The following is a 23357-nucleotide window of genomic DNA, read 5'->3' on the forward strand; positions in this document are numbered from 1 at the left end:
AGGCGCAGATGCTGTCGACCGTCTGAAATCGTAATATTCTGTTACAAGAATAAGCAATTGTTAGCTCCTTAGGCTGTTTTCACCTTGCTGAACATAATATACAAGATGAATACGAATGACTTAATGCCAAGAGAAGATCCTAACAGAACTGAGTATGGTGCTTACTTTCCACCTGTGATCAAACGTATGCAAATTCCTAACAAATCACAACACTTGAAGGAGAAAATAAAAGCAGAAGAAGCAAGTGAATCAAGAGAGAAAATAAGATGTCACTACTGCCCTAAAAGAAAAAACAGATACACACAGCATCGCTGCCATTTTTGTTCCATTTCCATTCGTAAGGAACATACAGCAACGAGTGTTTTTAGTTGCCATGTTTGTTCGTCACATGAAGCTGGAAATGACTCAGATTAGTGAAACCTCACCTGGTGACCGTGGATGTTCAATTTCAGTCATTGTTTCGAAGTGCTGTTAGGAGAAGTGTTGTGATGTAATGATAAACTGTGTGTAGCCACTACATGCTGAATTTTTAAAACTACAGCAAAATATATGTTTCATCTAATGTTTATATGTTATTATAATTTTTGGTAATAATAAAGAAGTAATTTACTTGCTAATTTTATCTCTGTATGGCATCTACAGCCAAAAGCGTAAAGAAATATCTTTGTCAGAAAAAATGTAACACCTGAGTGTGGGCGACAATAGGTGCGAGCGATCCTGAGTTAAAGAAGTTTTTCATCTCATTTGACAGATATTCATCTCCGATATCACAGTGAAAGCTAGTGATCCTCAAACCGAAATGAGCAGTTGCCATTGGTTCACACTGTTCAATATATTCCAGTCCTACCGATTCATTTTTCATGAGATACACAGCTGAAAAATGAGTATCGTCACCTACAAATGAGTAAAGTCTAATGTATAAACATCAAGTATTTCTGTAATCATAGTTGCACGTAAACTTTGACAACTCCGATATAATGCTCAAAGGTGAATAAATCAATTCAATTCTACTGTAAAGAAAATGCATTCAGCCTGCAGAAGAGATTGCTTACAAAACACTTGTGCATTTCCTCCAAGAACATTGCTCTAGTATATGGGCTCAGTAGGAAGTATGTCTGTCAGGGTATATTTGAAAGTACAGACAGAAGAGCAGGACATATGGTCATTGGTTTGCTTGTTCGACAAAAAGAAGAGCGAAACGAAAATGCTGAACACACTAATCTGTTACGAAGTTTTCAACAATCCCGTGCAAACCTGCTTTCAAAGATTCGGGAACAGGCATTAAGTGAGAAATCAAAAAATATAATTCGGTTCGCTTCTGTAGGAACAGTGGAGAAGAGACCAGATCAATTCCAGTGCCCCCAGAGGCATTTTAGCAGCCACAGGAAAAAACTCTACTATTGAGTTCATTTGGAAGTACCCTCTGCCATGCTCTTCATAATGGTTGTATTACTATTTTTTAATAGAGTTCCTGGTGGCTGAACTGTACTCCTCCCAAATAAGATTTTAGCGCCTTGAGCGTTGCAGCATCTTTCTCATCCTATTAATGACACAATTGTATTTATTTGAGTTTTACTACGATTTTTGAGTATTGTGGCAATATAATTTAGGAAATTAAACTTTGATCCATTGTGAAATTTCAGGGTTTATAATTTAGGTTTAGTGAAGTTTCTTCGTATTGGAGATGTTTGCATCGGGAAGCACCGTTGTTTGTTATTGTTTTCGGTGGTCAACATAATGTCGAAAAAATCTGTTTTACGCTTTACGCTGAAGGAGTTGAATGCTTTGATACAGGATGAAAAGGCCCGTGTTGTGCTGCAAAGGAGTATCCGAAAACTACCTCTCCAACCTTACAGCTTAAGTGATTTGCAAGGTTCTATACACGAGGTTTTGGATGCAAACTTAGCCAAGTTTGACCACGAGTAAGTACTGTTTTGGATATTATTTCTCCGTAGAATTGAAGGAAGATTTTAGTTTCATTATAAAAATATTGCTATTGTCCCTCAGCCCTTTTACCTCGATATACAAGCGTACCCGTACGAACCCAGGAAGGTTAAGAAGTGTGTAATGGAAATGATTTTTCTCTAGACTATTGACGTTGTTATAAATATTACTGCCGTTATTATATTGTAGTTACGTTAATCACTGATGTGGAACGAACGTTAATGTATTTATTTATCTGTTAACTGATATGTAGTATTCAAGTTACTATCCACTTTTTAAGTGTTGCTGTGTGTGCATGTCCCATAAAAATTTCGACAGTGTGTGGTATTAGGACGCTTCCCCTTTCTCCTCATTTCCCTGAAATCTTGGTTTTTAGTTACAGGCTGATCTGTTAATCCAAGGTCTAGGTTAGGTTGAAATGTGATAATTTTTTTATGGGTTGGCAAACCACAAAGGTGAATGCTAATATAGGTTTTAGTAACAGATTAGTCTACACTCTTTATTTGTCACAACAGCATCTTGTATAACAGTAGACACGCCTCAAAATATTCTCTCCTATGTCATCAATGACTGGAATAAGTGTAGCTAGAATTGGAACTTTCTGCTCCAAAATCAGTAATTACAGCTACTTGGAGCAAATGTTGCTTTACCTGCCTAGGTTCTATTTCATAGAAGATTGGTACTGCATGGTTTTCTGGTAAAATACCTTGTTGGTATGTACAGTCATGTAAAGTTGAACACTGATATTGTGGTCTTGCGACTCTTAGGCACATTATGACCCGTCTCATAGTAATTAGTTATGAGTCATTTTATGTCATTTAGACTGAATTTCAGCTGCTTAAGACCACTTAACAAGTTTGTGAACAATTCACTGATAAAATTATCACCAGTGCTAATGCTGCAGAACCAAGTCTAGCATTATGTTATTAAAATTACACTTTATATCTAGTTAATGATCGAGATTTTGTGTAGCTAAGCATGCTTTTTTATGAAAGATATATCTTCTCTCATTAGTCTGTTTATTTAAAGTACTTTTAAAGGGGTGATTTGTGGGAAGAAAGATAATTAGGATAGTTATTATTTTATTTTGCGGACATTGGAGATGCCATTACAAATTTTCTGTGGTGTAAATGGGTAATTGGGAAATAAGGGCAGAGTGGTCTTTTTTGCGCTGCAAAAAAGCTTAGGTGGTGAGGGGTAGACAGTGCTAAAACATAACTGGAGCTGAGAAATTGAAGATTTACACTGAAGTTTTACTGTGAGAGAACACTGCAAAAAAGGGAGAAGAAATTCATCTGTTTTGGATCAGGAAGAATTTGAAAAATGGGAAGAAATTAGTATTCTCCATTTGGTAACACTATTGTAAGTAAAAGAATAGAATTGAGAGAAAGATAACGTTATGAACTTTGTTACAATTTACATTAGTGAACCCAGGCAAAAAGTTATTCTGAAGTCTGAAAGATATAGGAAGTATAAGATACCTGGATCACAGTATCTTCCCCAAGGAGGAGATGGAATTTTAATTCTGACGGTGTTGCCAGAGCAGAATTAAGTGTTTTGTCTTTGAAACAATACACAGGATCTCATCCAAAAGCATTTGCCAGGCATAGCTAGACTGTAAAGTTTTCAGTTGTTTTACTCCATAACAAAATGGCTCTGTGCAAGATTTTAACTCTGTTTTTATTTTTAAGGTTACATTACTCAGTTGGTCAAAATAAAACCTAAGGATCACTTCATTGTCTGTCTGACTGCCTGTGAAGACCTAGTTTTCTCAGGAACGAGTCGAGGCTTGTTGAAATTTATAAGGTGTAAGGTCCCTTGGCTGCGTAAAAAATTTAAGCTTCTAACTTGGTGCAGTCAAAAGATATGGTCATTATATGAACTAAACCACATAAACATATTTTTTTTTTTTTGCCATAACAAACTTAAATTGTGTTTGTAATCCATTAAAAATTTCGGGAAATACTGAGAGATATTGATCTGGTTTTCAGTAATTGATGGGGTGATTAACTCTTTAACTGCTCTGGACGTGTTAATGCGTGCGCCTTTGTACCTGTCCCTGTGTGCTGTGAACGTGTTTACACGTGCCACCAGTCCTTCTACCTGGTACTCTGAACAGACACGTGGCCCATGTAAACACATTCAGAGCACACAGGGACAGGTAAAAAGGCGCGCTTTGACACATCCAGAGCAGTTAAAGGGTTAATAAGGAAGATTTGTGTGTATAATTTACAAATATTTCATTCTAATTGGCTGAACTACAATGAAGTGAAGTCACCTGCTGCTGTGAAAACGATGCCTTTGCCATGTAGTAGTGATAGGCATAATGCTGCCCTGTTATGTATCTCCGGCACTAGCATTGCAGGACCTTGATGAACCACTCATTCTGCATCCGAAACATTCTGTGACAGTCTGTGCCTATGATGCATGCAGCATCTGCAATGTTTCAAAGCAAACGAACACTGGTAATTGATGCAGCATTGCACTTCCCTTGTTTGGTATGAGGTTCTTACATCCTGTAAAACTCCATTGAAGTATTCCACAGAACAATTTGACATTTGTGTAACAATAGCCCAATGGTCCGACTGTACCATTTTTGTTTCTGGAGACTTTGTCAGGTCTTACCAGTAACCACAGTAGGGGCAGGAGCAGACAAACTTAATGCCTGTGATTGCCAGTTATCATAGTGTGTTAATATAAAACCAAAATTAATAAAATACATGAAAATTTACAATAGTGAATGTAAAATTAGACAAACTTTCAAACTGAAAACTTAAAATTAAAACATTCGGGAAAGTCTTGGAATTTCTAAGGCTGATATCTTGCCATTACTGATATCAGTAATGGCAAAAATCATCAAGATTCTTGATTCCTAGGATGGGAAGATTCTCGATTCCTAGGATGGATGAACTATCTATATTATAAATAATTAAGATTGTATGAGACCCTTGTAGTGTGTGTCATACTCACATTTCCCCAGGTTTCCCCCTCCACATCCCCCCAATATAGGCTAGACAGAATAGTTTTCATATGAATGCTTGTTTCTGACTCTTCAGATAATTTTATATTTATAGCGTGCATGGCTGACTTGTCATCTACAGATTTATGAAATTGGGCACCTGGGCTATGTGGGACCAGTTGACCCTCATTGTCTAGTTACCCCATTTAAAAAAGTAATTTATTTAGCTCTACTGCAATTAGTAAATGTGGATTAAAAATAAATTTAAGGATAACCTTAGTAATAAAATTAACACAACTTTTATCCACCATAGGTTATTGTGTGGATATACAGGAGAAAAACTCAAAGTGAGCTGAACTTACTAACAGTGCTGGAGATCTGATGCATGCACTAGATGTTGTGAAAAATGGAAATAAGACATTTCTGCAACATCCCTCACCCCACCTTAAAACATTACTTTAATGATAAACAAGGGAAGGGGCACACACCACAAGGAGGCAATGGCGGTGGTCATGTCATCATATCTATCTCCAAAAGATGAAGGACAACTGGCAGATGTAATCAAACAATAGACAAAACTGGATTTGGGCTTAGAATTAGAAGATTGAATACCATTGAGTGTTATATCAAACGAAACAAACTTCAGTCACAATTCGAACATCAATGACTGGGCATGGAATGCTTTTTTCATCAGGCATAGGCACTTGCTTTTTATAAAGACACTTCGCAGCATTGAACATCTTCATTTTGATCAGACCAACTTATGGGTAATTTATGACTTTTTAATAGCTTACTGCCACTGTGATGGAACTAAATCTGCCAGGAAAGCTAGAACACATATATAACATTGATTAAACCTCATTTTTTCATGACTCCTTTAAACTAGAGTTTTTGGAGCAGTTGGCACATAGAGCAAACATAAGATGGGTTCTTGTGGATGAGGAAACACTAGTCTTATTGTGTTCATCAGCAGATAATGAAATGATGCCAAATGTTTTGTTTGACTAAAGGAAATGTAGCTAATGGAAAACTGGATCAACAGAGTAACTGCAATGTTGAAAAACGAACATAGTTGGATGAAGATTTTCAACTGGGATTTTCAAGAATTTGTATATTCAAAGAATATTGGCTCATAGAAACCAGCATAATTTATGTATGGTGCATACACAACCTACATTTCAAGCAAATTGATAATAAAATAAATTGATTTGGATAGCTCGGGAACACAATGCAACCATCTCAACTGCGCGGAGTAGCCATGCATTCTATGACGCCTTGCCACAGTTCGCGGAGCTCCCCATGTCGGAGATTCGAGTCCTCCCTTGGGCATGGGTGTGTGTGTTGTCCTTCGTGTTAGTTAGTTAGATTAAGTAGTGTGCAACCACAGTGACTGATGACGTCAGCAGTTTGGTCCCATAGTACTTACCACAAATTTCCATTTTGCAACCATCTTGAACCTGCCGCATCACATCACATCTTATAGCACCTCGACATCATGTTGCTATAAACAACTGTCTGTCTGCAATTTCTTTGACACTGGTAATAACACAATTATTGAAGTAAGTGTGATCTTTCCGTTTAAGTTAATAATGTTCATCAGTAGGCAAAGATATCCCAAATCAGAATAACACTGCTTATATGGAGTATCTTGAAATAACTAGGCCCACTTGAAAAGAATTTTTTGTTTCATTTTTTCTTTAACTCAGACACTCAGGGAAAATTTCAGTGTGAACGAATTGTTCTAAAATAAAACACTATGTTAAAGACTATTTTAAGTAAAATGTAAGAAATATCTGGCTTTAAAGTAAAAAGGATTAAATAAGTTCATGTTGTGAAATTATTGCTCAGTTACCTCACGTCTCCTTACTGATTCTGTACAGGAGCACTTACTGACATTCACACTGCAGCTTGGTGTAAATAATATATTTATATTGATACTTTATGAAATACTGAAATGTGTGCTCTCATTAGTACTTATTTTCAGGTTGAAAGGAATACTTTTGAGCTACAAGAACATAAAAATTGTGAAGAATATTGCAAATGTGTTATACGATGATTCTCGACTTTACCTTACTATCCAAGCTGATTTTTATCTGTTTAGGCCTGAAGTAGGATGTGTTCTACGTGGTAATTATTTTGTTTTCATGTAATCCTGCTACTTATTAAATTGCTTATTAAATTATTTGTTGCTGAATAATATTACATTATTTGTTGTATGCAGGTATTGTGAATAAAAGAAGTGCAGATCATGTTGGATGTCTTGTGCACAAGGCATTCAACGTGTCTATACCTAGACCAGAATGTGAAACAGATGGAGACTGGCAAGGATATTATGTTGAAATTGGACAGGAAGTCACTTTTAGAGTAGAATCGTTGGACCTTACTGGTAGCCTTCCATATATGTTAGGCTGTTTGCTTGATGTGGGGTAAGTTATTGCAAATATTAAGGAAACAAACAAAATGAATGCTATGTAACATGCTATTTCAGGTGTAGAGGTAGTGGGGCCAATAGCTGTAGTGTTTTATTCTAACTCTCTCTCACCCCTCTCGCACTCTCTCTCTCTCTCTCTCTCTCTCTCTCTCTCTCTCTCTCTCTCTCACACACACACACACACACACACACACACACACACACACACACACACACACCCGGAGTTTGTTTTTGGTAAAGTTTTTATATATTTATTCTTTACGCATTGTAACCTAATTGACATGACTGCCTCACTTTATTAACACTTATGTGTAAAAATATTTTTAACATTATTTTAACAAGGTCATCATTTAAAGCTTTTAAATATTTTTGAAAAATAATGATTTGTGCAATGGCTGTATGTGTATTTATTAAAATTACTAGTTGGTCATAAAAAAACACTTCCTGTAATTTTTGTAAGTGACGGTGGTCTGTTGTTTGACCAAAATTGCTAGTTTTAAGAAAGTGGCATACAGCCATTGTAAAAATCAGTACTTTTCCAAAATATTTAAAAGCTTACAGATATAATACTCATATAGGACATGATAGCTTGTCACATCACCTCAATATGTATTCTGTGAAACAGGTTTATTGGACTTTCCTGCTGTCATATGATTAATTTTGTATTAGCATTTATTTGTAAACATTTTGAAAAGATTTTGAGGATTTCTGCAATACATGAGATCTGTATTAATCATTTTCAGGATAAACCCTAGTTAGTTGTATATTCAACTCACAGTAATTATCATATGTGTAATTAATGATGTGTTTTCGATTGGTCAGTTTGAGCTACTGAGTCCATTTTCTGCTGGAATATGGAGTCAAGAAGTCGGCTGAGCACCTGATATCAAATCGGTATTCAGTCATGCCAAGAAAACCAAAGAGAGAGAGAGAGAGAGAGAGAGAGAGAGAGAGAGAGAGAGATCATACTGTATGCTTCTCCAACCCCCTCACCCACTCTTTCCTTCCACTACAACAGAAGATCTATAGTATGTAGTAAATCTTTTTTTTTTACAATTTACATTATATCTTCTGCCCCATGGGGTATTTCAAACTACTTCATTTCCATTTTATTGTTGTCCAATATCCTGGATTTTGCTTCATTTAACAGTTTGTTGCTGTGTCATTTTTTACAGAAGTATCTTAGGTATTTCATACTATCCTTACCTAACAAGGTGCCACAGTGTTTAAAACATTCAGCTTTATGTGCTTGTCTGAACTGTGCTCTTTTGGGGTGATCAACTCCAAATGTTCATTGCTAACAGATTGGGATGGACTTTCATTTACTGCCTGCAGCAATTCCAGTCAGGTTTGAATGTGATTTTGATTAGCAAGCATAGGGGAAACACTACAAGTATAGTTAAATACTGCGTAATTCCACCCCTGGACTCTATAACTACCTGGATACAGTTATAGAAGTGAGTGCACAAGGCTGTGCAGGTATATCACATTAGGATTTGGTGTTGCAACTCCAGCAGATTGTGGGAATTCTGAAGCTGGTGTTTAACCCATTGTTCCAATATGTCCCACAGATTCTCTATGGGGTTCAAACTAGGTGATTTTACAGGTCGCCTCGCAGTTAGAGGCACCATGTGACAGACTGCACGGCCCTTCCCGCCGGAGGCTCAAGTCCTCCCTCGAGCATGGGTGTGTGTGCTGTTCTTAGCATAAATTAGTTTAATTAGTGTGTAAGTCTAGGGACTGATGACCTCAGCAGTTTGGTTGCTTAGAAATTCACACACATTTGAACATTTTTTACAGGTCAGTTGAGATGTAATAGATTGGGGGAGTGTTCGGAAAACCAGTCAAATATTCTTTCATCCTAAAGAACTTTGTTACTGTCTACTTGATAAATAGGGGCATCAGTACATACTCATGATCCAGATGTTGACTGAAAGGCAACACATGATCATTCAGAATGTTTAAACACGCTACTTCAACTAGTGACCATCTCAGTGAGTGGGACTAATTCATAATAAGAAAAACACCCCCCAAAACATCACAGACCTACCTCGAGGTTGCATGTGACCTTGCACACAAACAGACAGAAATGTTTCATTTGGCCTGTGGTGCACTCGATGATGAGTCATTTGAATAAAGGAAAAAATATGATTTTTCAGACCACATTATGTTTTGCCACTCAGCCACTGTCCAGTTTGATAATTTATAATCCATTGAAAATGTGCAGCTTTATGTGCCTGTCTGAACTGTGATCTTTGGAGGTGATCAACTCCAAATGTTCATTGCATTCAGTTCCCGTTGCAGTATTATTTTGCTAACGGGTTGGGATGGACTTTCATTCACTGCCTGCAGCAATTCCAATCATGTTTGAAAGTGATTTTGATTCACAAGCCATGTAATGTGTCTTTGGTCCCTCTCTGTCAGAATCTTTTTCTGACCACAATTCTGACATTGTGTTGCGTGGCCATGTTTATTACACCGCAACTTGTAGGTACATCGAACAGTCTGCCTCGAAACACCAACAAATCCAGCAACTTTACACACTGTACGGTCAAGGACATGGCCAAACAAGAATTGCAGTTTATGCCACTCTGTCACATCCTTACATTTACCCATTTTTACGTACAATGTCCACTTGAAACATAAATGTCTAGCTGATTGCTACTTACTTATGCTCACATAGAGACAGTGCACGCGTGGTTGAGCATGACTCGATTGCTGCGCCATCTGTAAAGGCATAACAGGTACCTGTGCTTGTGCGTGCACTGGGGCAACTATATTTTTGTCCAGTGAACTTAAACTAAATTTCAATTTAGGAGGTGTTTACCAGTTTATCGATTCACTTCATCACCCTTGCAGACTCATTGTTGAGATGTGTGTATCATTGTTACTCTTTTCAGTGTTCTTTTCATTATAGGGTTTCATATTTCGATAAAATGTGTTCGTGACTTTCATGATAGAAATAGATGATTGAACAAAAATTAAATCAGTCTATCTCTGTACTACTGTCCAGATTTAGGGTTTCAGTGTTTCTGCTAAACTGCTCTGTCAAATGCTGGAATGATTCTGTTGAAAAAGTTACAGTTGATTGCCTGTTTTATCAGAGCTTCAGTTCATCTGTGATGATCTATTTGCTAATGGAACATTAAACCCTAATCTTTAATCCTTGTCTGGGTCCACTTGATAGCTTAATGGGCAGTCAGCATGACAGCTGTGATTCATCACCACCTTCCAGTGTAATTCACAACAAAATAGTTAATGATGAGCAGCCCGATAGCAGGATCTAATGGGCACAATATTTTAGTAACTGACCATGTTGCCATCATCAGGTGCACTGATGAACAGATGACTTAGCATTTGGGACGTTTTATCTCTTTCCCTCCTGACCTCTGACCTGTCTGCCAACATCTCCTCTCCCCCTCCTCCCACTGACACATTCTCAGTTTGCAGCCAGGGAAGTGTTCTAGTGGCACCTCTTTTGTTGCTCTGCCTGCTTCTGAAGTCAGTTCATTATGGCAATCTCCTTCCTTTCTTAATCGGACAAAATGCAGTTCTCAGGCCTTACTAAGGATGTAGCCACTATCACAATTGATCAGCAGTTCCTTTACTTGAATCTCGATAGATTCTTGAATGAGACAGACCCAGAAGTTAGACATCTGTGTCAACCTTGGTAAGATTGCAATCCATTCTGCTTATTTCCAATAGGCAATGTTCCACGACTGCTGCCTTGTCAGGCTTTTGCAGTATGGTGCACTCTTGGTGTTTTCAGAAACGATCTTTGGCAGAGCACACTGTCTGTCTTACGTATGTCTTGCCACATGGACAGGGTATTGGATAGACCCCAGATTTCCATAGCGTGCGATTGTCTTTCACACAACCAAGCAGTAGATGTGTTGTAACTGGTGGATGGCAGAATGACATCATATACCTATAGGGGGGGGGGGGGGATGAAATGTGGGTAAGGCATATTTTGCTGGGAGTCTCCTTTCAGAGAACTTGACCATCTGGTGCAAGTCTTTTTATTTGATGCCACTGTGGCAGCTTGCGTGTTGGTGGTAATGAAATGATGATCAGGGCAACACAACACCCCATCCCCAAGCAGAGAAAATATCTGATCTGGCCAGGAACCAAACCCATTCTCCTTTGGCCAGGAATCAAACCCATTCTCCTTCCTGGCATACAGTCAAGCTGACCACTCAGCTAAGGTGGCAAATGTTTCGCAAAACAATAAAACTTGACAAGCTGAAACACCCGAGGAGTTGTTTTCTGAGTGCCTTGCATTCCCTGTGATTCCATGAAGAACATGTGGTGCTGAACTTTGTCGAGAGGTAATGCATCACATTCACTCATCAGCAGCTGCCAGTAAAATCAAGAAACCTGCCAGCCTAGCCATGGTATGGGAAACAGTATGCTGAAGTCATAGGTTGCTGGACTCAACTATCGGAGAACTGTCCAAATTACATCTACAACAGGCCATCCAGTTCATTCTCTGGTTGTGGGAATAGACTGATGGTGTCAAATGGCCCACACTGAACTCTGCATGTCAAATATTTGAATGTATATCAGAGAGACAACCTTCTGGTGCTCCCAGCAAGACTGCCATCACTCTTACGGCCAAGCAGCTGGATGACACATGGTTTCCATTCTTAAGAAAGGCCTCAATTTTGATTTCACTCCTAAATCCATATCTACCATCTGAAGCAGGTGAATAAGTATGTTCTGAAACCTGTTATGCTCAGACACGAAGAAAAAATGTAAAAAAATCTCTAACAGGGAGATGGTAACTATATGGAAACTAAGAGTAGATCCAAATGATGAGTTCTCACCAACTGACAAAGGCAAAGCAACTGTTGTCCTATCACACCAAGATTACATTGTGAAGATGTGGAGTCTACTAGAAGACTCTGATCCAAAGAAGAGGGTGTAGAGGAAGACTATGGCGCATCCCAAAGAAACTGGTTTGCCAGACTAAGTATTGAGAAACTGTGACAGAGAGTACCAGTTCTGCCAAGACTTCCTGGGCACCTGAAGATTCACAAAGATGGGGTGCCTTTATGTCCTACTGTTCACAACATTGATGCCCCAACATATTCTCTCACTAAATAGCTTACATCGGAAAGTTTTCACATCATATTCGCAACTGTGTGAAATTTATTGGAAGCTTTAATGACCTTAAGCATAAGATGTTGACATCCTTGTGAGCTTCAACATTGTTTCTCTTTACACCATAATGCCTTTACGAGAATCCTTGGAACTTATTGTCCAGAATTAACATACAGATGACCAACCTTTTTAGGCTTGTCTTGACATTGACATACTTTCATTTTGACGGTGGTTCTATTGAGCAGAAGGAAGGAGTAACCATGGGGAGTACACTTTCACTAGTTGTTGCCAGTGTGTACATGAAACATTTTGAGGAATAAGTTTTGGAATCGGCCCAATGGAAATCTACCTGTTTTTCCAGTATGTAGACAACACTTTCAACTTATGTCCAAATGGAAGAGACAAGTTGAATGACTTTCTCATAAATTTCAGTTTTATATACCAGAACATCAATTTTGCCATGGAAGTCAAAGTTAATGGATGCTCCCCTTTCTGGATGTTGTGGTGAAGAGACGAGCAGATGGCACATTGGGCCACAACATATGCCAGAAGAAAACATACAGTGACATATAAGATATGTGAGAAAAGTAACGAGCCTGAGAACACTGTGAGCTATCTGGCAATACTGTTTTGCTCTACTTATGGAGACCGGTGTGTTCCTCACTTCCAGGTGCTTCCTAGTTTCCACTAACATTTCGTATCAAGAGCACGTGTTTTTTGCTGGCACAACTCATTTTTGGAAAGCTGAGAACACATTGAAGATGAACTTCTCTCAGGGAGACCTTCAACTTTGAAAAGATCCAAACGTGTTTTTGCTCTTGTAAGATCAGACCAACATTTAACAGTAAGGATGATGGGTGACCACTTAAACTTGAACACTTTCACCATACTTCAAATTTTGACCAAAGATATGCGTATGTGAAAGTTTTGTGCAAAAATGCTGAGCAAAATGATGATCGAAGAAACTTGTGCATTGTAGTTGATGAATCTTGGATTTTTTAAATATGATCCTAAGACAAATTGGCCAAGTGAGGAGTGGCACACTGAGACATCTCCTCAACCAAAAAACGCTCGATCAGCAAATCAAAGATCAAAACAATGCTGATTTTCTTTTTTTGACAGTAAGGGGTATTGTGCATAAAGAATCTGTTCCTCCAAGACAAACTATCAACCAAGTGTTTTACAAAGATATCCTTGAAAGGCTCAGACACGTTAATGCTGCATCATGACAACGCCTCATGTCACACAGTCAGTTCCATCACGGAATGTTTTACCTCAAAAGGCGTTTCTGTTGTCCCACTGTCCCCCTGTTCACCTGATGTGAGTCTTTGTGACTTTTTTCTTTTCCCAAAATTGAAAAACGCCTTAAAAGGATGTCATTTTGGGACTCAGGAGAACATTCTAAAGAATGTGACCAACATGTTAAAGGTCCTACCAATAGAAGCCTACCAAGATGGGGAAAAACAATTCTGCCAGTATACAGGGTGTTACAAAAAGGTACGGCCAAACTTTCAGGAAACATTCCTCACACAAATAAAGAAAAGATGTTATGTGGACATGTGTCCGGAAACACTTAATTTCCATGTTAGATCTCATTTTAGTTTTGTCAGTATGTACTGTACTTCCTCGATTCACTGCCAGTTGGCCCAATTGAAGGAAGGTAATGTTGACTTCAGTGCTTGTGTTGACATGCGACTCATTGCTCTATAGTACTAGCATCAAGCACATCAGTACGTAGCATCAACAGGTTAGTGTTCATCACGAACGTGGTTTTGCAGTCAGTGCAATGTTTACAAATTCGGAGTTGGCAGATGCCCATTTGATGTATGGATTAGCACGGGGCAACAGCCGTGGCGTGGTACGTTTGTATCGAGACAGATTTCCAGAACAAAGGTGTCCCGACAGGAAGACGTTCGAAGCAATTGATCGGCGTCTTAGGGAGCACGGAATATTCCAGCCTATGACTGGCGACTGGGGAAGACCTAGAACGACGAGGACAACTGCAATGGACGAGGCAATTCTTCATATAGTTGACGATAACCCTAATGTCAGGGTCAGAGAAGTTGCTGCTGTACAAGGTAACGTTGACCACATCACTGTATGGAGAGTGCTACGGGAGAACCAGTTGTTTTCGTACCATGTACAGCGTGTGCAGGCACTATCAGCAGCTGATTGGCCTCCACGTGTACACTTCTGCGAATGGTTCAGCCAACAATGTGTCAATCCTCATTTCAGTGCAAATGTTCTCTTTACGGATGAGAGCTCATTCCAACGTGATCAAATTGTAAATTTTCACAATCAACATGTGTGGGCTGACGAGAATCCGCACGCAATTGTGCAATCACGTCATCAACACAGATTTTCTGTGAACGTTTGGGCAGGCATTGTTGGTGATGTCTTGATTGGGCCCCATGTTCTTCCACCTACGCTCAATGGAGCACGTTATCATGATTTCATACGGGATACTCTACCTGTGCTGCTAGAACATGTGCCTTTACAAGTACGACACAACATGTGGTTCATGCACGATGGAGCTCCTGCACATTTCAGTCGAAGTGTTCGTACGCTTCTCAACAACAGATTCGGTGACCGATTGATAGGTAGAAGCGGACCAATTCCATGGCCTCCACGCTCTCCTGACCTCAACCCTCTTGACTTTCATTTATGGGGGCATTTGAAAGCTCTTGTCTACGCAACCCCGGTACCAAATGTAGAGACTCTTCGTGCTCATATTGTGGACGTCTGTGATACAATATGCCATTCTCCAGGGCTGCATCAGCGCATCAGGGATTCCATGCGATGGAGGGTGGATGCATGTATTCTCGCTAATGGAGGACATTATGAACATTTCCTGCAACAACGTGTTTGAAGTCACGCTGGTACGTTTTGTTGCTATGTGTTTCCATTCCATGATTAACGTGATTTGAAGAGAAGTAATAAAATGAGCTCTGACATGGAAAGTAAGCGTTTCCGGACACATGTCCACATAACATATTTCCTTTCTTTGTGTGTGAGGAATGTTTCCTGAAAGTTTGGCCGTACCTTTTTGTAACACCCTGTATAGCTGTCAAATGGAACTACTTTGAAGGGAGTGATGTTGCTGTTTGAAGAAAATAAAAATTTAGATAGATAAAAAAATAAGTTGTATTACTTTCCTCTCACACTTCATATATCCACATGCAGACAGCTGCCACCATACAGTGCAGAAGAATGCAGTGCTCAAAAAATCACAGTAGAAGCCTCAAACAAGAACTTGAACATCTGAGGATGATTGTCCATAAGTACATCCACACAGAGTGGTAAATTCAAAGAGCACTGCGTCCTACGCAAACTGTATAACTGGCAGGAACAGAAGAGAAACTCATGAGGATGTGGCCATTGTGTTTATTCCATTTTGTGGTGCATTATCTGGAAAGACAGGACAAATTCTCTGCTAACATCAAGTGTAGATAGTCTTCCACCCACCAGCTAAAACATGAGAACTCCTTCGTAGTATCAAAGACATTATTGATTATGAAAACCTGAGATCTGTAAGATACCTTTGTAATGTGACAGGACATACATATGTCAAATGGTGTGTACTGCTGAAGATTGTTGCCAAGAACACTGACAGTATGCCATACTGCAGCAGCCTAGCAAGTCAGTAGTCATGGAACATTGTCTATCGGAAGTACACAAAATGGATTATGAACACACTAAGATTATGACACAGTCGTTTAACTTCTGGGACTGTTACGTTAAAGAATCTGTCAAAATTTGAGGAAGGGAACCTCTGATCAGTCTTGATAGTGGCTACATCCTTATTAAGGCCCAGGAACACACACTTAGTCTGATTAAGAAGCGGAAGGAGATATTCCTCAATGAACTAAGTTTGGGCATGGGTGGAGTAACAGCATATATGCCACCAGCATGTGTCCCTGGGCACAAGCCAAGAGCAGAACAATGTGTTTGCAGGAGGAAGGTGGAGGGAGACACTGGGAGCAGGTAATGGATAGAGCGGCAGGTTGGAGGGAGAGGGAGGGGGAGGAGAAGAGATAAAAGCAGCAAGCTGACCCCTAAACAGTCGGTTCATCAGCGCAGCTGTGGACGGCAATGTGGTCGCTTACCAAAGCAATGTGCCCGTTGGACACTGATATGGAAACTTTCACCTGTGAACTATTTCGTCGACATGTAGTTTCTTTTGCTGTGGCGACAGCTACTCTTGTATTTTATTTTTATATTTCCGTTTCCCATAACTATTTTTCTCATATTGTCCTTGGCTTGTATGTTCACCTTCTTTATTGATTATTGTTAATATATGTCTGTGATTGCCATTTGTGTTTTCATGCAAGTCACTTTGGATGATTATGCTTGTTGTACATAGACTTTAAACACAGTATGGATGCTAACATACCCATATCTTTTTTTTTCCGGATAACTGTCAAGCAGAGTGAATTATTTTTGTCTCTCCAAATCTTTTTTTTCATTACATTACAGGTTTTTCTTAATTTATTTCTGTCTGGACCGTTTATATGGCAGAATGGGTGTATGTTTCACAAATTTTGTAATTACTATTTATCTTGCAGCTATATTCAGTTTAGAAATTGTAAGTAGGGGTAGGATTGTGTTTCTTTTCTTGTTATATGTAAATAATAGTGCAATTTGTAAGATGACTTCATTCATACCTGGTATGGAAAAACATGCGGTTACATCAGACAGTACATGTAGCATTCTGCACACATGCTTTGCCTGATAAAACCAGAACATTGCTTGTTTCTTTTCCTTTGCCCAGAAAAACTAATGAACAATGTACTTACTGATGCATGATAGATTATTATTTGGCCAGTAATTATTTTTGTCAAGGTGTAGCAGACAAAGATTAACAGTATGAAATATTTCATAGCATTAACTTGGTATTTTATAATTGCGTATATCAGAAAGTGGGAACATATCATTATTTGTTATTGGCTGTACTGCAGTCTAAAATTTTTATGTCGTCTCTCCATAGTGATCCTTCTCTCTCACTACAGGTCATTGTCCGGCCCTCCCAGTGAGATATTTGATGAGCAAAAGACCACAGAAAAGAAAGAAATTTTTGCTCCCTTTAGTAAATGTAATGGATTTATGGAGCAGCATGAAGACACTCGTGCATCTGTGCCCACAACAGAACACAAAAAGAAAAAGAAACATAAGAAGTATGAAGATTTAGAAAGTGGAGGAAATGTCCAAGGCTCAGTATTTGTGAAGCATGAAAAATATGATAGTATTCATGAGAAGGATGATGAGGGGCATAACGAATCTGGCAGTCTCCTGAAAACACCCAAGAGGAAGAAAAGGAAAAATGCTGACCAGATTGATCCAATAAAACAAGAAGAGGAGACATATAGGCTAGACAATGATAGGGGCACTTTGTACCAAAATCAACAAGAGGAAGAGCAACAACAATATGAGGAAAAGATCTTACTCAGTAAAAAACAAATTGATAGCTCTTATCATTTATCAGAATTTGATCATTTAAATAGTACTGTTAATTTGGAGAAGAAAAAGAGAAAATATGGTGAAGCATTTTATGATGATGATGATGAAAATCATACCATCAGTACACAAAATGAAGGTGTAAAGCATAAAAAGAAGAAGAGCAAGAAAGAAAAACATGTCATTGAAACAGCTAATGCTGATGAACCTGTTGAAGATTTTGAAGATGATTTTAGCATAGATACATCAAAAGAAATTACAAATCAGGACAAGAAGAGAAAAAAGAAAAACAAAAGGGACGTTACGGAAGAACTATCTGCAGAGTTGAGTGAAGAAACTACTAGTCCATATGTTAATAACACTCCTGAAGAACTGGTATTGAAAATGCAATTCAGCCAAGAACATTTTAAAAAATTATTTAAGAAAGTGAAACCACTTGTGACAACTGAACTTGTAACATCAACTCCTGTTGAACACAAAACCAACAAAGAGAACAAGTTTTCTTTTACTAGTAGCACAGAAAGTCACTCAGATTTCAAACCAACAAATTTATCAGAGTCGATGGCCCCTTTTTCACTCATGCATTCTCCTATTTTGAAAGCAAAACACACAAAGAAGGAGAAAGAAAGTAGTCCTGCTGTTCAAAGTGATAATGTCCCAGTAAAAGTAAAAAAATTAAAGAAAGAGAAGAGGCTTAGTTCGACTCAGCAGAGTCCAGGTAAAAGAATTTCAGAGGATTGTCAATTTTCTGGAAGCCATTGTGTTTCGTATCACCAAGAAAGCAACTTACCTTGCTCAGACATAGAAAATCAGACGAAAGGTGCAACTACACATCTAAACTTGAGTAACAAATCAGTAGCTGATATACAAGAAACAGAACACAAAAATAAGATGAGAGAGAGTGCTGATAAGTCTAGTAAACAACTGTCAAAAAGTGTTTTGGAGTCACCTGTAGAAAGTAAAGTGAAAATCAGCAAGAAGGAGAGTCATTTATCTGCAAAGAAGAAAAATAGTATCGGAAATGAACCTAAGAGAACAATGAAAACAGATAGTAACATTAATGACAGTTGTGATAATCAAGATTATGGAAATAATAGCTATAATCAGATGGTTGCTCAGTGTGGAGAATCTGGAAAAACGCAAATGTCCAATAGACTAGTTGAATACATGACAAATATTAAAAAACAACCTTCCATTACCAGGAAAAGTTTAACATCTAGCTTGGTACGGAGTGAAAATACATCAGAGGAAGGGAACAATTCAGATGAGGATAATGTGTTAAAAAATATTCTCAAATTAAATAGAACTCCGTCATCAGAAAGATCTCCCAAACACAAGCGAGTAGCTGCAATTAATCAGTCCTCCAGCCAGACTATAAAAAATTCTGATCGAGCATTTAGCCCTGACAGTGGTTTGAGTTTGTCAGCAACATCTGCTGAAAAAGATTCAGTTAATTTAACAAGTAGAGACAGCAAAAGAGATGCTCATTACATGTACAGTGCAGAATTTCCCAAAGATAGAGGACATGTAAAAGAGCAGGCCAAAATCCTACCAAAGACACCTAAAAGAAAGAAAATGGCGGGTGCTGAGGAAGGTGGTAGTCATCTGACTGTCAAACATAGGATGAAGAAGGAAAAAGAAAGTCCTGTTTCTCAACCTTCGAGACATGAAACTGACAGTATAGGACCTTTAAGAGAAGATGTCTCATTGGAAGCTGAAAGGATGAAAATTCTTGCTGATATGATCAAAAAGTTAGAATATGGGAATAAAGAAGATCTTTCTATGAAAGATGAAAGTCATAAACCATTAGGTTCTTCAGTAGTCAAAGCAAGGCGAAAAAGTAAACAGGAGGATACTGTGTCAGATGGTGAGCTAGACAGCTCAAAATCCAAGAAGAGCCACAAAAGAAAGGAGAGCAACAAACTTAAAGGAATGAAAAGTGCTTTTAGAGAAGTAGATAATATGCAGCAGCTGGATGCTACAGCTTACTTCAAACCTTCTGCTGAAAAACTCTCTAGTATTTCCACAGCCCAAGCTGGAGAGCAAGTACTTGATAGGAATAGAAACAATTTGGGAGAAGGAAGTCCTGTTACAGCGCAAGCTAAAATTTCAGGAAAGACACCTAGAAGAAAGAGTACTACAGAGACTGAAGCAAGCAACTCCAGACCAGTGACTAAAACCCCAGTTAAAATCAAGAAAAAGGACAGTCCAAAGAAAAGGAATGTTATGTCGTCCTCTGAAAGTGACAACAGTGGGGGAAATTCCCAAAGAGAAGAATCACCCGGAGCAATGGCAGAGAGGCTTTTGGAAGAATTTGTGAAGAGGAGATCACTGTGATGAATAAAAGCCTTGTTATTATGTGAGACTGTGTATGTAATGAGAGAACCATCACTAATTCTGATTTGTAGTGAATGTATATCTCATAGCAGATTGTGCATCCTTTACTGTAATCACATAAATAATTGCTGTGTGGAATGAGAGGTGGAGAGTAATGTGATTCAAAGTGGCAAAATTTGTTCAGATTCTGCTTAACTTCCACTTGCACTATGCTGTAGTGTGCTCATGATTGCCAGATCCAACACAATATTTTATTTTGTATCAGTTTTGGTGAAACACAGCATTTTGTACATATGTATATTATTATGTACTTCTGTAAATGTGAAGATCTTTGTAATAAAAGTATTTTTTGTAGTATTTCAGTTGTGAGGCAGTCACTCACATATAGCAGACTAATGTGTGGAGCACAGAGACGTGGAGCAGAAAACAGTTTTCACAGTAGCTTTTGAGCTCTTGCTCTTTTTCTAGGAAAAGTACACACATGAGCACACCCACCCACCCAAATATGCAGTAACGTGGCCATCGGAATTTATTGTGTGTGTGTGTGTGTGTGTGTGTGTTTGTGTGTGTGTGTGTGTGTGTGTGTGTGCATCCCAGAATTTCCATTATTGAAAACTCAGTTGAGAAAGCTAACCAATTGTGAGACAAGATTACTGGCCTTTATTTATCTTCAGGAGGCAAAATGTTTAGTCCTGCTGATAAGACAGATCCTTGTCTACCCTCATTCTCACTACTCCCAGTAGTGCCAGGGATTTTTCCGTGGGAGGACTCAAATGGAGATGCATTTAAGCCTCGTGATGCCAATTGAGAACCTACTGGTCTGAGTAACAGTGGCCTGGTCTGAGTAACAGTGGCTCGAGGCCACATAAACTGACAATGGCTGAGAGAGCTGTGTGCTGAACTGCCCACACTGCTCCATACCACATCCGATGATGCCATTGGTGGAGGATAACGTGACAGTCAAGACGGTACAGATGGGTCCATGAGGGACAGAGTCGAGAATTTGTCAAAGTTTTGAGTATCTACATATTTTGATACAGATCAGTATAGAGATTTATATATCATTGGAAATAGATATCAAAGATTTTTACTGTTCCTGGTAAGTACCAAGCACCAAAATGATTATCATCAAAGTGAAGCTCTGTGTGTAAAGGAAGTGTGTTGTGTGAAAAATAAAAGGGAAGAAAAGCAATGACTCCCATCAAGTTCAAGTCAGTAGATTAACAGGAGCTATACTGAAAAGAGTAGCATTGAAACTCATGTAGTTTCTGCCACTCCACACTCACCCTCTCTCCCCTAGCTGACAATAGTGTTTTGATTAGCAAGTGAAACAACCCTAGCAACAGTAAATCAGGAGATGATCTCATTCATGTAGGGTAGCCTTGGGTTATTTTCAGACCGAAATGTAACTCCGATACCAATCGTTTTTTTCTAATACTTTGTGTGATGTCCTCACATGACTTAATGATTATCAGGAGAAAATTTGACGGTATTAAAACACATAAGATACTAAATAAAAAAATAATAATGTGTCTGAAAATAACACCATGGAAGAATGTCGGACATTCGTGGAGTAGTTTTCAGACAGCTACTTCCTGCATTTTTAAAAGATTATTTCGAGTATCAATTGCAGTAACTGCAAGGCAAAATATGTACAGCCAAAACACTATATTGAGGTATTTATCAGGCACTTGTGAAACAATGAGTATAAAAAGATAAAATCAGTATAAAACAGAAAAATAGTATTTCAGAACCACAATTTAATGTTTCTAAACTTCAAAGAGCTCTTTGAGATACTTTTTGACATTAGAGTTGTGTTCACATCATAAATGGCTTTAATATTAAACAGGTCAATCAACTCTGTCTTGATTTAGCCCAAAAAACAAGAAGGAATTTGCAACATCATAATCTTGTTCTTTCAGTGGTCACCAAAACATATCCCAACATAACCACTTTAAAAACCTCATTTCAGCTGTCATCAAATGTTTCTGTTGTTGCAGTTGGATCTAGGTAGAACTGGTCTCATCAAGATTGTAAATACATTTTGCAGTGCCGTTTATAGCAAGTCACTCCATTTTGTCTTTAACCAAATCATAAAAGCTTCGTCATCTTCTTGATCTTTGAGAAGAGGAACTAACAAGTCCTTTTTTAGTCTGTATTTCCTGGCAACACTTCTGATGCTTAAACTGGGATTTAAAAATAGGTAGACACTACGTCAGAAGCGAGGGGAAAAGCAGTATAAAGAGTCAGGCACTTTTAGCATGAGGAGTGTGCCAGGTCAGTCGAGACTTGGGTCGGACCTGTGCTGGTCTACGCTTATAGGGGCCAGTCTGGCAGCAATGTGTTAAATATTCTGTGTAAACTTGTACTTTGTTTCTATGTACTTGTTTGGGCTGTATTCCACCTCCGGTAACGCAACACCGGGATGGGACGAAATGGCAGCCGGGTACTTGGAGATTGCATGGTCTGCCTGAAGGAGGGCAGTGACAGCGGTCTGCAGCGTGTCCAGGATCGACCACGTTCGCTTCCCACCTGGTGTACCGGAGTCTAGGTGAGGCGTACGTTGCAGGAGGCGCAGCAGCGCTGAAACAGCTTTAGGGACAGTGGCGGGTGTTGCCAACCGGCAAGTTCCACTAGCGGCATGCTGTGGCACGGTGTCCAGGAGGGCGCAGGTTCGAGTCAGGTCCTGTCCTGGGAGCAGCAGCGGCCGAGGGCCACGGGTGACCAGTACAACGAATTTCGTCCCATGGTTGGACAGAGCAGGCCAAACGGGGCGGAGGGGGGGACCAGGGACTGTACGGTCTCCGGAATCGCGGGCAGTAGAGCGGCACCTGTCACTACACCTCAGCGGGCAGCGACTGGGCGAGCGCGGCTGACTTTCATTGTCGGGCGACCTTGATGACCGCAGCAGCGGTGTCGGCAGTCCAGGAGTGCTGAAACGGCCGGACTCTCAGAACAGCACGCAGGCGACATGCTGACATTACGCTTCTGTAAATTAGTTAAATAAAGGAATACTTCTGAATACCGCTGTATCACTCTGCACTGCTCCTTGATGCTATTGAACGTGCTTGGCCTCCTGGCGAGAATCAGCACGGTGGGCCCAGGCTTCAGCTCTGCCAACTGGAGTCC

The 23357-nt window shown here is 39.2% G+C and overlaps 1 protein-coding gene across 1 annotated transcript; it reads left to right on the top strand.

Annotated features, from left to right (window-relative positions):
- Positions 1-1691: 1691 nt before the first annotated feature.
- On the top strand, positions 1692-20556 carry LOC126174980 (titin homolog). The gene is made up of 4 exons (XM_049921455.1): positions 1692-1922; positions 6888-7030; positions 7125-7329; positions 17447-20556. The coding sequence occupies exons 1-4, from the start codon at positions 1738-1740 to the stop codon at positions 20226-20228; spliced, it is 3315 nt and encodes a 1104-aa protein (XP_049777412.1). The 5' UTR covers positions 1692-1737; the 3' UTR covers positions 20229-20556.
- The last annotated feature ends 2801 nt before the right edge of the window (positions 20557-23357 follow it).

Source organism: Schistocerca cancellata, chromosome 3, assembly GCF_023864275.1.
Source record: "Schistocerca cancellata isolate TAMUIC-IGC-003103 chromosome 3, iqSchCanc2.1, whole genome shotgun sequence".
In the NCBI taxonomy this organism is placed as follows: domain Eukaryota; kingdom Metazoa; phylum Arthropoda; class Insecta; order Orthoptera; family Acrididae; genus Schistocerca; species Schistocerca cancellata.